Source organism: Dromiciops gliroides, chromosome 2 (genome assembly GCF_019393635.1).
Source record: "Dromiciops gliroides isolate mDroGli1 chromosome 2, mDroGli1.pri, whole genome shotgun sequence".
Taxonomy (NCBI): Eukaryota; Metazoa; Chordata; class Mammalia; order Microbiotheria; family Microbiotheriidae; genus Dromiciops; species Dromiciops gliroides.
This window is the reverse complement of record NC_057862.1, coordinates 68,466,250-68,481,787: the sequence shown is the minus strand read 5'-3', so window position 1 is coordinate 68,481,787 and position 15,538 is coordinate 68,466,250. Positions and strand designations below refer to the sequence as shown.

General features: G+C 43.3%; 1 protein-coding gene across 1 annotated transcript; it reads left to right on the top strand.

Moving 5' to 3' along the window:
• Positions 1-335: 335 nt before the first annotated feature.
• Positions 336-11,602, top strand: LRIT1 (leucine rich repeat, Ig-like and transmembrane domains 1). Its single transcript, XM_043990367.1, is given in 8 exon segments — positions 336-457; positions 5,646-6,134; positions 9,441-9,546; positions 9,548-9,613; positions 9,616-9,682; positions 9,685-9,744; positions 10,538-10,911; positions 10,954-11,602. Coding segments are annotated over 8 exon segments (1,881 nt in total). The 3' UTR covers positions 11,551-11,602.
• Positions 11,603-15,538: the final 3,936 nt, after the last annotated feature.

The window sequence follows — 15,538 nt, the reverse complement described above, 5'->3', positions numbered from 1 at the left end:
CCCAGTCACCTTCTACGGCTGAGATTCTTCACATTTCTATAGGGATCTCTGTTTGAAGTTGTTTGCTGGGAGGAGGGACTCCTCCCCCCCCCCCATAGTTGGGATATTCCAGGAAGCAATAAGCACCCACGTGAAAATAGCTCCAGTCCCTCTCCTTAATCCGCCGCCTATCCTTTTATCCGATGGCATCAACCAGAGAGGAGGGAGGGGGAAGGGAAGCCGCCATAGCTGGGCTGAGAGGACTGTGAGTCCAAGGGATGGGAGCGACTCTGGGGAAGATACGTTAGGGGAAAAGGGCCCCACTGTCCCGGGCCTGAATCTGGGAGGCTGGAGCCATGTGGGTGGTCATGGGAGTGCTCTGGTGCCTGGCCCTCAGGGGTCTTCCCCAAGCCCTCGGCTCCTGTCCCTCCCAGTGTAGCTGTAGCCTACACAGTCTCAGCGATGGCACCAAAAACAGGTAAGTGGAACCCGAATACCTAACTTGCCTTCCCTTCTCAGAATGGGAAGGGACGGAATAGAGCCCCCTCCCCTTCCCCTTTTCTTGCTTGTTACTTTCACCAAGTGGTCTTGCCTGGGGCTAGGTTCAAGTTCCGACTCGTTTCCTACAGATTTGACCTTGGGCAAATTGCTTAACTTCTTTAGGTCTCAGTCTCGTTCATAAAATGAAGGGGTTAGACTGGCAGGTCTCTAAGGTCTCTTACAGCTCTAAATCCTAATATCTTTGACTATATATATATATATATATATATATATATATATATATATATATATATATATATATATATATATATATTTAGTCAGGCAATTGGGGTTAAGTGACTTGCCCAGGGTCACATAGCTAGTAAGTGTTAAGTGTCTGAGGTCGGATTTGAACTCAGGTACTCCTGACTCCAGGGCCGGTGCTCTATCCACTGCACCACCTAGCTGCCCCTTTGACTTTATATTGAAGACCCTAACACCCAGGAAGCCCTTCATGATAATCAAATTTCATGATGATCAAATGACATACTATTTGTAAAGCACTTAGCACAGTGCTTGGCATATAGTAGGTGATCCATAAATGTTTGTTCCCTCCCTCTCTCATTTTTGTTGGTAAGGATATGGGAGAACCTTGGACTTGAGCAAGAGTGGGAATCTGGTTAGGATACAGCAAAACATCTGGATCTTTTCTTCCTCTTCCCCCCCTCCCCCTAGGGTAACAGGACATCCTTAGTTTATGGAGGAACTGCCATCCTGGGTCCCACGGAAAATTCTCCATATTTCCACACAGCCAGTCCCACAAATTCAAGTCTCTGGAGAGAACAGGCAAAGCAATCAGGGAGAAATGTCCTGGGAGGAACATCTCATATGGTCTGGAGACCTGGGAATTGTACTTTAGCATAAGCCCCTGTCACGTAGCAACTCCGAGAGCAAGGGGAGCAAAGGGAATATGGGAATATCCTAGATGCTGAGATTCAGAAGGCATATTTCAAGTGATCTGTCTCGTCTCTCACCCATTCAGGCCCTGGAGTAATCTCCTCTCCAGTAGCTTTCTGAACAGATGGCCAGCTAGCCTCTACTTAAATGCTTCCGGTGATTGGGAGCGCACTCTTTCAGGAGGCAGCCTGCTCCATTTTTGGACAATACTATTTCTCAGCCTCGATTTTGCTAATACCCTCATTTCACTGTGAAACAAAACTGCGATCGTTTATTTTTAACTGTTTGCTAGGACATCACAAATAAAGAATGCTTTGGTATTCTTATTGATTACATCAGAGAATCAGATTAGGTTTCTTCCCACTCCCCTCCCCCACAAAGTTCCCAAGGGGAGAGAAGTTTCTTTATTGAGACAGAGTAACAGCTTTTACTTTTATGCAACTTCCTGGAAGACTTTATGAAACCCAGAGACATAATTCCATCAGGGCACCTGGTGCTTCCTCCCAGGGTGCAGAAATTTAGAGGTGCAAAAGTATATCCTGAAAATGTCAATGAAAAAGCTTGTGTGATTTGAAATATGCTCCATTCACATTGTAATGGTGCTTTCATTCCCTTAGCAGCCTAGAAACTAGTCAGTTAATTAGCAAGGTTAACTAGCTAACCCAGGAAGTTATCAGCTAGCCCAACCCCATCCTATTCTTTCTGAGGTAGTGGCCTTGCCAAAAGCAGCTTTTTGTTGTCTTAGGCTCTTCCACATGAGAGCCAGTGTCCTGGGGTCTCAGTCTTCCTCACAAAGGTTGGTGTTCCAGGAATAATTCGAGTGGGCACATAGTGATGCTTGCGCTAAGGAACCAAAATGGCTAGATACTGCTCTGATGATAGCAATGCCTTCTGCTTATACACCTAATGTGCCCCCTTTGGAACTAATTTGCTTTAGGAAAATTATTAGAAAGACTAGAAACCCTATTGTCCTCTGACCAGGGAGGGGAACTAAAGGAAGGGAGGGAAAATGTAGCTGTGATGTTGGAAGTCTTCCTGGCATGACCTGGAGAAGGCTCGGGAAGGACACTCAGCCAGGTGTTTATAAGAAACTTTTGATTCGTTTGCTGCATAGGGTTAGCCAGAATGATCAAGAGTGATCCCTCAGAGGACCCAAGAAGCTGCTGCTCTTAATCATTCCTATTTACACAGAACACTTAAAATGTCCTAGCCATGTCAAATATCTGTAATTCTTATTTTACAGATAAGTAAAATGAGGCCATAAGCTACTAAGTAATTTGCTCACAGTTAATAGTAAACTGAAGGAGCTGGGACTGAGTCTGACTCTGAGTCCAATGTTTCTTCCCCCCCCCCCCCATCCCCCATTACCCATTACACTTTGGTGTTTAGGCTAGTGTGACTGGGAGATATTTCCTTCCTGGAGTTTTAGGATTACAGAATTTTATATGTAAAAGATTCCTCAGATTCAATTCGATACAATGCAATCCAACCAACATATGTGCAAGACACTATGCTGAAGACAGAACAGACAGACAAACCCCCAAACAGTCCCTGCCCTCAAGGAGCTTACAGTCTGTTGGTGGCAGGAGAGTTACAATCAGGACATAGATAAACACAAAGTATGTGTACAATAGCTTCAGGGACAGAGACTAACAGCTAACAGTATCAGGAAAGGCTTTGAAGGAAACTTGAAATTCTGAGAGGAGTCACTAGTGAGGAGAAAGAACATTTTTTTTAAATTGCCTTTTTTTTTTTTTTAAATTTTTGGTGAGGCAATTGGGGTTAAGTGACTTGCCTAGGGTCACACAGCTAGTAAGTCTTAAGTGTCTGAGGCCGCATTTGAACTCAGGTCCTCCTGACTCCAGGGCCAGTGCGCTATCCACTGCGCAACCTAGCTGCCCTGAGAAAGAACATTTTAGACACAAAGGAACTACTTTTTGCAAAGGTTCCTAGGCAGAAGATGAAATGCTGTACATGGAGAATAGTTTTTATAGGCCAGTGTGATTGGAATGGAGACTACATGAGAGGGAGTGGTGTGCTGGAGCCAGCTCACACTGGTTCCAAGAAGTGATTGCTAAATTTTCAGTGTGAACTGGCAAATGCTACACATCATGGTTTGATTTATTATTTTGTTGATTTCTAGACTTAAAAAAGCCATGAAGGAAATGTTAATTCAGGTTAAATATAAAAATGTGTCATGTGAATATTCCTGTCTCCCCCAGAGAGCTGGTTGTTAAAAATTTATTGGCACATCCTTGAGAGTACTTACAGTAAGACTGAAAATAAAGGTGCGTGACAGCCTACATGGAGTTTTAATGCCTTAAAGATAATTTTTGAGTAGGGGAGTGACATAGCCAGATACTTGTTTTAGGAATATTAGTTTAGATGTGTTGAGTTTGACTAGGTGGAGATATTAAGTAGGCAATTGGTAATGATAGATTGGAGTTGAAGGGAGAGTTTAGAGCTAAATATATTGATCTGGGAGTCATCTGCATAGAGATAATGATCAAACCCATTGTAGATAATGAGATGGTCAAGGGAGAGAAGGTAGAGAGAGAACACAGGACAGAACCTTGGGGGATACCCCCACTTAGTAGGTGAGAAAAGGATGATGACCTATCCAAGGAGACTAAGAAAGAGTGATCAGACAGATGGGAATAGAAGAGAGAACAGTGTCATGGATGCCAAGGATGGAGAGTGTACCTAGGAGAAGGGAGTGTGGTCAACAGAATCCCTAAGTTCAACCCCTTCTTTTTACAGAGGAGCAAATTAAGACTGAGAAAAGTGAAATGACTTACCTAGGGCCACATAGCTGATTAGTGGCAGAGCCAAAACTAAAATCTGGGTCTGTTTACTCCTAGTCAAATTCTATGTTGCTATACCATGGCTACCAAGAAATGAAAATTTAGAAGAAGGTCTGTCTGGGCCTAATGACTCAAGTATAATATAACTGATGAAGGCTTGAAAAGTGACATGGCTGCAGGCTGGGAAAGGACCCCAGAGAGAGAGAGCACAGAGAATAGTGATAGCATTAAGATCCTTAGTCCACAATGTGTTCTCTTTTTTTGGAATTCCTGTGGCACATCTTGTCTGTTCTACTCACTTGACATTTAGCATGATGGAAGCTCTTTGAATGTTATGTTGTCGTTATTCAACTTTTCAAATAGATATCTTGAACACATTCATTCCTTACTTCATTCAATAAAATTTATCAGGCATCTACTGTGTATACCATATATACAGTCCAGATCTTGCTCTTAAGGATTGAGGTGAAAGTCTTTTTTCTTTTTTGGGGGGGGGGCAGGGCAATGATGGTTAAGTGACTTGCCCAGGATCACACAGCTAGTAAATGTCAAGGGTCTCAGGCTGGATTTGAACTCAGGTCTTCCTGAATTCAGGGCCAGTGCTTTATCCACTGCGCCACCTAGCTGCCCTTGAGGTGAAAGTCTTGATGTACTTTGCCTGGGTCAGACTACAAATGAACTGTGTCATGCCAACATATTTTAGGAAGGGCATTGGTAATCTGAATGGTGTCCAGAAGAGAGTGACCAGGATACCATGAAAGGTTTGGCCAAAGGGATGCTTATATGGAAGAAGAGAAGACAGGGATGATGTCATAGCTGTCATTTGCTGGCTTCCATGTGGAAGAGGCATTTGATTTATTCTGCTTGGCCTCAAAAGTCTGAACTGGGAACAATGGGCAGATATGGCAGAGAGGCAGATCTAGGATTAATGATAGGAAGACCTTCCAATATTTGGAGATGGCCAAAAGTGGAATTGTCTCCCTTGGGAGGTGGTGACTTCCCCTTCTCTGTAAATCATCCAGTTAGTACTTGTTGAAGGTTGCTGGAGAAGAGATTCTTATCCAGGTAAGTTTTGGACTAGATAGATGGTCTTGGGTGTCCTCTCTAGCTCTGAGATGCTGTGATTCTATTAGCTCCGGAGGGACTATTTGCTCCTTGAGGGAATGGCCTTTGTGCCATTTCTTTGAATACTATTTGGTGCTTACCAAATGGCAAGTGCTTTATAAATATTCATGGAATTTATTGAACGGTTGAGACTATTTACACCTTTTGCATGGATGCTTTATGAGAAAAAAAATGAGTCTTGGTACACCATACTGACTGTGTCATTGGAAGCTGGTGGGGATGATATATGAAACTAGGATGGAATGGGATCACCACTAAATCCTGGCATTTTGTCTTTTTCCCCTTTTATATCTGACCCAGGGTGGTCGTGTGCAATGACCCTGAGATGACCCTCCCTCCCATGATGATCCCACCGGACACCTCCAAGCTCCGCATAGAGAAGACGTCCATCCGGAGAGTGCCAGGGGATGCCCTTCACCAGCTCACTCGCCTTGAGTACCTGTGGTTGCCCTACAATTCCATGACCAGCGTCAGTTCTGTCATGCTGCGTGGCCTGCGGAGGCTTCGAGAGCTGCGCCTTCCTGGGAATTACTTGGTATCCTTCCCCTGGGGAGCTCTTGGGGATACCCCACAGCTACGGCTGCTCGATCTGCATGGGAACCGCCTCTCAGCTGTGTCTGCAGAGGCAGCCCGCTATGTAAGGAACCTCACTTTCCTGGACCTCTCCAGCAATCAGCTGATGCGTCTTCCTCAGCAGCTCCTCACCACCTGGTCTCATCTGCAGGCTGGTCCTTATTCTTCCAGTGATAACTCCAAGATCATCCTGGGTAAGAAAGGTCAAGCTATCCAGCCCAACTCCTAAGAATAACATTCTGGGGCACTCAGGGATTTTTAAACACATAAAGGGACAGGACTAGGAGAATGACACTGTGCTTGGTAGGTCCTTGATAAATGCTTGTCAAATGATTGAACTCAACTAGCTTTCTCAATTAGTCAGGCGACATATCTATTAAGCACTGGATGTCTCTCTTTGTACTGGGTGCTTAGGGGGATATAGGCAAAGCATAAAACAGAATATCTGCTCACACAATTTAGAATAGGAAAAAGCCTTAGGGATAATCTATTCTCTGGCTTCTTAACCTTATTTTAGGTCATTAACCCCTTTGATAGTCAGGTGAAGATAATGCTTTTAAATGCATAAATGCATAATATCTGCATAAATAAATACATACAATAAAACACAGAATATTACAAAACAAACCAGTTATATTGAAATATATCTATACTAAAAATTTTTTTAAACTTCACAGACCCCAGGTTAAGAGCCCTTCATTTAGATCAAACCCTTCATTTTTCAGATGAAGAACTTGAGATCTAGAGTGGTTAAGTGACTTGCCCAAAGTCATACAACTAGTTAGCATAGTTGGAACTGGAACCCAAGTCCTTTGACTTGAGATGTTTTTCTCACTACATTACACTATCTTTTTTTTTTTTTTTTTAGTAAGGCAATTGGGGTTAAGTGACTTGCCCAGGGTCACACAGCCAGTAAGTGTTAAGTGTCTGAGGCCAGATTTGAACTCAGGTATTCCTGAATCCAGGGCCGGTGCTCTATCCACTGTGCCATCTAGCTGCCCCCTATCTTTTGAGAAGTGTCCCTCTTATTCATAGGCTCATGGGACTTAGAAGGGTCTTCAGAGATGATTTAGTTGGATTCTTTTATTCTGACAGAAGTGAGGCCCGGAAGTAACTGGCCTGCTCAAGGTCACACTGGTGGTATATTTATTGCCTGTACATAGCTGCTTTTTGAACCCAGGTTCCCTTACTTCCAAACTAGTAGCTTTTCTATTGCCTCTTACAGAGCTTCATTCTAGGTGGAGAACATGAACTTAGTCTCGATTAAGTACTAAATTAGTTTAGGGATCTTGCGTAATCTGTGCTGGAGGAATTTGGAGGAAGGAGATGGCAATTTGGGCTGGAGTAACCAGGAAAGAAAGAAATGTCATGGAACAGGTTGTAAAAGGTCAACTGTTCCATCCAGTGGCCTGGAGGTCAGACCTGTGGAAGCTGACTGTAAGAGTTAGGAAATGCTGGCCTGCACTTTGGAAGATGCTGCTGAATCCAGTGACCTTTCACAATACAATACACAGGCCAGTCTGGATTAGTTTGGGGTTAGGGTTTGCACAAATGACTTTGTGAAAAAAAAAAAAAGTCAAACAGAAAGAAACATCAAGCTTCCCTTAACAGCCCCATCTAGAACCATGATTCCATAGTCGTATTGTTTTTCTTATCAGTTTTCACCCTCTTGCAGGCTTTGAAGACCAGCTCTGCTGTGTGACCCTGAGCAAATCACTTCCTTCCATACTGAGGCATTCTTGCCTCAGTTTCCTCCCCTTGCTTGGGTAATTTTTAGCACAAAAATATCGAGGAGGAATATTGGGTCTTTTAGTCACCTCTTGTTGCAGTGTTTGCACTAGTTAGCTCAGTGAGTTAGATCCGGATGTCTGTAAAACCACAGCTCATGGGCTCCATTGTTGCATGAACAGACACCTCTGCGGAATGGTGCAAAGGTGGTATGTGAGATCCTCGGTTGGCAGAGGAGCAATGACCCAGGGAAACCCTTGGTAAGGGATTAGGCTGAGGTTCTTTTGGTCATTGTTAAATGAGGCCTGAAGCTCATTCATGTTAAACCAGCCTTTAACACCCACCACCATCATGGAGGCAAAATGTTTCCCTCTCCCTCACCTCACCACCCCATCTTCTACATGAACTCTTTAGGTAACATGTTGCCCATATCAGAATTCATTTCCTTATTAAGTCTTTTATAATGTTTGTAATGTCCAGTTTAATTTTATTTCCTTCAGATACACAAATTTGTGTTGTGAAGGTTAGGTTGATGGGTTGAAGATAGGGTGGGGTGTGTGTGTTCTTATGTGTATATATATGTCTATGTGTGTGTGTGTGTGTTAATACAGCTTAAAACTTCACTAAGGGGGGGGGCAGCTAGGTAGTGCAGTGGATAGAGCACCAGCCCTGGAGTCAGGAGGACCTGAGTTCAAATCCAGCCTCAGACACTTGATACTTATTAGCTGTGTGACCCTGGGCAAGTCACTTAACCCCAATTGCCTCACCAAAACCAAAAACCAAACCAAACCAAAACAAAAAACTTCACTAAGGGGCAGCTAGGTGGTGTAGTAGATAGAGCACTGGCCCTGGAGTCAGGAAGACCTGAGTTCAAATCCGGCCTCAGACACTGAACACTTACTAGCTGTGTAACCCTGGGCAAGTCCCTTAACCCCAGTTGCCTCACAAAAAAAAAAAGAAAGAAAAAAAAACTTCACTAAGACTTTTGGGGTACTCTATATAATAATATATACACATGTGATATAATTGTGTGTATAATTATATAGAATTTATATTGTTATACATACACATGTGTTTTATATATTTATATATCATATATATGCAAATATATATATGTGTGTGTGTGTGTGTGTGTGTGTGTGTGTGTATTCCACAGGCTGGAACCAACCCTAATCTCAAACAGCCATTTGGCAAATATCCAATTTATTCTCTTGGGAGGAAGAATGTGGATGGTTCAGTACCACCCTAGGGATGGAGAAACACAAAAAAGGACCAATTCTCTAAGTGTGAACTTTGGGTCAAGAGTATCTTATGGAATAAAGGGCACATAAGTGTAGTGAGTAGAGTGCCAGATTTGGAGTCAGTAAGACTTTGAGTCTCTGCTCCTTATTAGTGATGTGGCCTTGGGAAAGTCACTTAACCTCTCTGAGCTTTAGTTACTTCATCTGTAAGATGGGCATCAACATTGTACTTACCTCACAGCAAGTTTTGCGAAGTTTAAATGGGATAATGTATATGAAGTGTTTTTCAGATCTCCAAAAATTCTATGCAAATGTCAGTTACTACAACAGCAGGAGCAGCAGCTGCTGCTCCTGCTAGTACTACTAGTATTACTACTACTACTGCACTACTGACATGCTTAGAGCTCAGTCAGAGAGCTTGCAAAGGTGACTGTGAGTCCTTGAGGCTCTCACCTTTCCGAGTATGGTTGAATGAAGAGGACAGAAGCTAATGCTTCAGGAGTGTGGAAAGCAGGTGGGATACTCATTTCATTTTCTCTTTCCCGGTCTGCAGGGACAACCCCTGGGTATGTGACTGTAGCCTCTATGAAATGTCGCAGATCCTAAACTTCCCAACTCCAAATATGGCCTTCATCGATCCCAGGAGTGTAAGTGTTCTACTCTTGGAGCCTGGCTGGAGTTGCCTTCAGCCAGCTGGAACTCAGGAAGTGCCAGCGTCCTGAGGTGGTTATACTTCAGTGGCCAAGGTCAAGACCCTTTTAGGTAGCACTGAGGTCCTGCGCTGTGGGGCCACTGGATACCCAGTCCAGAGCTCAGTTGGAGGAGAGCTGATGGGCATCAGCTCATGGGACAGGTGAGTTTACAATAGCCAGATGACTCTATGTTCTCACACCTCTAGCCTTGAGGTGAACAGTCCAGGCTTAGGGAGGCTGGACTTAGGGGAAATGTAACCTTGGTGCTAGAGGGACCCCCATGTACCTGGGAGGGTTTGGGTACAATCTTACTAGGAGTCTTACAGGTTCCCCTTAGAGCCCTAGGAATTCCATGAAATCTGGCTATGACAATCATGGGCCCAGATGTTGACATCTGGCTAAGCTTAGATCTGAGACAACGTAAGTGGGTGAGAATTACAAACAAAAGGTTGATTTTGTAATAACAACAACAATAGTAACAACCCTTTCCTTACATATCACAGCTTCATGGTATTACACCATGTTGTACAACTGTTACTCAGTTGATCTGCATTAATCTCATTGATTCCTCATAGCTCCTTTAAGGTAGATGGGATGGGTATGACTATTTTCAATTTATTATGATGGGGAAAACTGAGGGCTCAGAGAGGTTAAATAAAGTGACCAAGGACACCTGAGGAGTAAAGGCCAGAGCTGGATTCAGTACACAAGTCTTTTGGCTCCTCCTGCTATTTTCATTGTATCGCCTAGCTCTGTAATACCTGAGGTTTGTGCTGGGCCTTGCACTTTTCATGTACACCAGCTCATGACACATGATATCACAGAGAGGTATCAGGCTGATGCCAGCTAGAGATAGGTCTCATTGAGCAGTAATCTGAATTGCTTTTGAGTTAAGATCAAAGATCAAATTGCCTTACCTTTCTGTGGACCTCCTATGCATGTCTCTCTTTTTTTTCAGTGCATCAAGAAACCTCCAGTGATGGCATGAGCTGGTCTCTTCTGGGCTTGCCTGAAGTATCCCACCGTGACTCTGGAGAGTATGTCTGCAAAGCCAAAAATTCTTTGGGGGCCACTGAAGCATTTGTCTCCCTCATCATCACTGAGGCCCAGACCACTGCTGAGCCCCAAGGGCCCACAAGTAGGCCTTGGCCAGGGAAGGCTGAGGGAGCAGAAGCTGCGGCTTACAATGAGCTAGTGGCAAGGTATGCCTCCACTACCTCAGGTCTGTCTTCTTTGGTGGCCAGACCCACTCTCCCCAGCTATGAGAAGAATCCTGCTCTCCAACATTTCCACATGAATGCCCTGGGAGAACTCTCTGAGGGGAGCCTTGGGGCAGAGCACGCTGATAGAGCCAAGGACCTGCCATTGAATCAGCTGGAACCAGCCCAAATGGTGAAGTCAGTTAAGGTGGTAGGGGACACGTACCACAGTGTGACCTTGGTGTGGAAAGCCCCCCAGGCTGGAAACACCACTGCATTCAGTGTACTCTATGCCATCTTTGGGGAGAAGGATATGAGGAGGGTCAGTGTAGACCCTGGGAAAACGAAGGTCACCATTGAGGGCCTTATGCCAAAAACCAAGTATGTAGCTTGTGTCTGTGTGCGTGGCCTGGTCCCCAAGAAGGAACAGTGTATCATCTTCTCTACTGATGAGGTGGTTGACGCTGAAGGCACCCAGAGACTCATCAACATTGTGGTGATTAGCATAGCGGGCATCATTGCTGTGCCCCTAACCTTGCTTGTCTGTTGTGGGTCCCTAAAAAGGCGTTACCAGAAATTCCGACTGAGGAAGAATGAGGAGACGCAGGGTTCATATGTCACGTTTGAGAGACTGGGCCCTGGTGAAGATGGAGTGGAGGATTTGGCCAGAGACAGCCCTGAGGAGGGAGACAGGCTCCTCTCATCACGTTCTAGCATGGATTCACACGCTCCATCCAAGGTAGAAGGCACAGCCAATGAGTACTTCTGCTAAGACAGCTCCAGTGATCACTGGTAGCTCACATAAACACTCTTTTCCACACACTTGTGTTTACAGATTCACACCCAACTACTTATACCTGCACACTGGCCTATCCTCAAATCTACACAAGTGTTCTCATGAACTCATATGTAAGCACACTTACACTCCGAGGCATTTCTCTTCTCCTCACTTTCTGTCTCACCCTTTTGTCTGTGCACACACAAAGCTCACTTGTCATACTCTTTGAGTATGTTTTCCTTGCAGATCATGTTTTCAGTTCCAACAGATCCCTAGAGGTTTTGATAAATCTCATGGGAAACTAACTCGACTTAGAGAATATTAAGCCTGGAAGGGACCTTGGGAGGATGTTAAGTCTGTCCTCTGGCCTTACAGCTGACTCACATTTAGTTTTAGAACAGAATCTTTGTCTTTTTTTTTTTTTTAAGATTCCACAGCCTCCCCTGGTGACCCTCTTCATTGTTTACAAAGGCATTTTCTATGTAAACAAATTCTCCCTGATGTCTAACTCGAATCCAACATATCACACTGTAAGCCCATTTCTTCTTGCATCCACATTGGAGATGGATAACATTTGATTACATCTCTCAGTCTAAATAACTCTCACATCTGCTAGCATTGGTAAGCCTGATATCAATGAGGTAAGCCAAACCAAGCTCAGCTGCAAGGCTCATGGTTTCCATGTGACTTGGAGCAGTGGCTCACTGATGGCAGCTGCACAATTCATAGGGGCACCCCACACAGAAGTGACCTTGTACTAGTTATACAAGCCTCATGTGCTGTGTGGGGCATAAGCCAGGGTGTTCAGGGCAGAGCCTTTGAGTGACACCCCAGGAAAATGGTCAGAAAACTGGGGAACCCAAAGAAGCCATTTTTTATTGTCGTGTGTCAAATAAAGTCACTTTATGCAGGGCACTGAACCTTCTTCTGACGTTAATGAGTCTTTATTTGAATAGTGCTTTTCAATGAACAAGGTTCCTTCATCCACATTAAATTCTTTGATCTTCATAACAACACTGAACAATTAGCTTGAACAGATACTCTTCCTCCTCAGGGAGTTTAAGTGATTTGCCCTTGGTCAATATGGCGAGGATTAAGCAGAGCTGAGACCAGAACTCAGGTATCCTCATTCTCATATCTGTACTTTTTCCTCATTATCAGCTTGTATCTCCATCAAAGGATGGCAGAGAAATAGCCAGTTGAATGGTTTGGGTTAGATTGGGAAATATTCATGTGTGATGGTCAACCTAATGTGTTCTACATGGTCAGTTAGTCAATCTCTTGACATGGTTTTGGAAGGAAGATTTATTTTACTACTTGATCATAGTGGCTGCTCAACTTATAGTGTTCACATCAACTGGCTGTTGGTGACACTGTAGTGGGAAAGAAGGTCATATGCTGTTTGGAGGATGATTTGGGGGGAGGGAGAGAGGGAGGGAGTGAGAGAAAGGAGAGAGGGGAGAGAGAGAGAGAGAGAGAGAGAGAGAGAGAGAGAGAGAGAGAGAGAGAGAGAGAGAGAAGGAGAAGGAGAAAAAGAAACTGTTTTTGAGATTATTCAGAGGATTACTTTTCTTCAGAATAAATCAACAACGATTTGGTGGAATCTCCTAGTATTCAGTTTATTTCAATTCAACATACATTTATTAAGTATTTACTATTTGCTAGGCCCTAAGAGATTGAGGATACAATTTTTTTTTAATGGCAGAATCTGTGTCCTTAAGGGACCATATATTGTATTAGAGGAGATAAGACACATTGGAACGATTATTTCTTTTTTTGTCTTTTTATCCCCAATACCTAGCACAGAGCTAGACCCATAATAGGTACTCAACAAATGTTTCTTGATAAATAAATAGCTAAAATCCAAGTTGTAAAAATGATGAAAAAGACAATGCTCAAAAGATCATGATAGAAATCAGAGTGACTTGGAAAGTGAATGAAGAAGGTAAGTGGTAGTTATTTTCTGTAGTTATTTGTTTTATGAGAAGTATTCCTGTGATCTTTCTGTTGTTGGTAGTGTCATTGGGTTGGGGAGGGGTGGGACAGGGAGGGTTGGGTGTGACAGCATCGGTAGGAGGAAGGATTCCCATTCTAGATCCCCCCCCTCCTCCCCATACACTGAGTCAGTCATGTGGGAAAGGGAGGAAAACTGGAGTTACAGGCAGAGGATCTAAGTTTGAATCTTGGCTCTGCTGCTTACTAGCTGTATAACCTTGGCACTGAGGCTCTCTGGGCTTTAGTTTCCTTATCTGTAAAGGAGGAGGTCAAACTAATCAGTGAAGTCCTTTCCAACCCTAAATCCTCCACTAGGTAGCAGGAGATCCTGTTTCTGTAATCAGTGCTGACATGTTCATTAGAAAAAAGAACCAGGGGGGCAGCTAGGTGGCGCAGTGGATAGAGCACCGGCCCTGGAGTCAGGAGTACCTGAGTTCAAAAATCCCGGCCCTCAGACACTTAACACTTACTAGCTGTGTGACCCCTGGGCAAGTCACTTAACCCCAATTGCCCCGCAAAACAAAAAAAAAGAAAAAAAGAAAAAAGAACCAGGCCATTTGGGTCAAGGTTAGCTATCATGCTGAAGAGATATTGAAGAAGTGAAGAAGAGCCCTGAGGATTTTGCAGGGAAGGGAGCAAATTTAGCTGATGTCTTCAAATAACATGTTCTCTTTACCCCCAAATCTCCTACCTACCTTGAATCTTACCCATTGCAAGACACTTTCATTTCCCAATAATTTCTTATTTTAAGGATCTGCAATTTTATTAGTTTATAAACCCCTTTCATCAATGTGGATTTCAGTCTCTCTTTGATTTAGGAGATGGTCTTTCAGAGTTGCTATGGCCAGTAAAGCACCTTAATGATCAACCTGGTGATGAGTATCCCCAAACAGAACAAGTTCAGCTCTTAGACAACAGGCTTACAATCTATCACCAGTCCCCTACTTAAAAGCTCTTTTAAATTTATAGAAATTTCCAGAGCTTGTAGTCTATCAGCACAGTCTGGCTATAAGATCACTCCCAATCTATGATGAAATCTTAGTGGATACTTTAGGGAAAGACTTTCCCCAAATGGCCTAAGAATGGTTGGGCTGTAGACAGGGGTAAAGTATTTCTCTGATTCAATCCAATCCATATTTATTAAATATCTACTATGTGCAAGACACTGTGCCAAACATGGGGGGTATAGAGACAAAATGAAAACTAGTTCTTGACTTCAAGAAGGTAAATTAGTGAGCTTAGGGACCACTGCATAAAAGGACTCTAAAAGACAAAATTCCTTTTAGAATTTAACATGGTACTTTATTTTGAGCCGGAGAAACATACATAGGGTTGGATAATAATTTTGACAGGAGACTTGAAACTAAGACATATGAAAGAGAATTATCTGGCAATGACATTCCCAATTGTTCTTTATCCAGCTGGACTTACAAGTCCTAGCCTTAGGACCTGGCAATGAAAATGCCAAATATAATGATATGGGTGAAGAGTGAGGCAGCACTAATGGAGGCAACAAAATCTTTTCCTGGCATTCTTAAAGAATCATATAATTTGCTCGTGTAATTGTGGAGATAGCATTGACTTGGGAGTCAAGAGATCTGGGCATCTGTCCTGACCTTTGCACTAATTCTATGATCTGAGGATAGCTATTTAACCTCACATTACATTGATGGGATTAGATCCAGGAGTTCTTAACCTGGGGGTCCTGTGACCTTGTTTGCATTTTTTTTGGATAAATTTATTTTAATATAATTTATTTCATTGTAATCTTATGCATTTTTAGGTACAGTATTTAAAAAATAATATCTTGAAGAGTCCATAGATTGTACCAGATTGCCAAAGGAGTCCATGATTCCTCAAAATTAAGGACCCCTGGCATTGGATCATCTTTTAATGTTCCTTCTACCTCCATTCTTCTTCTTTTTTTTTTTTTTGCAAGGCAATGAGGGTTAAGTGACTTGCTCCGGTCACACATCTAGTAAGTGTC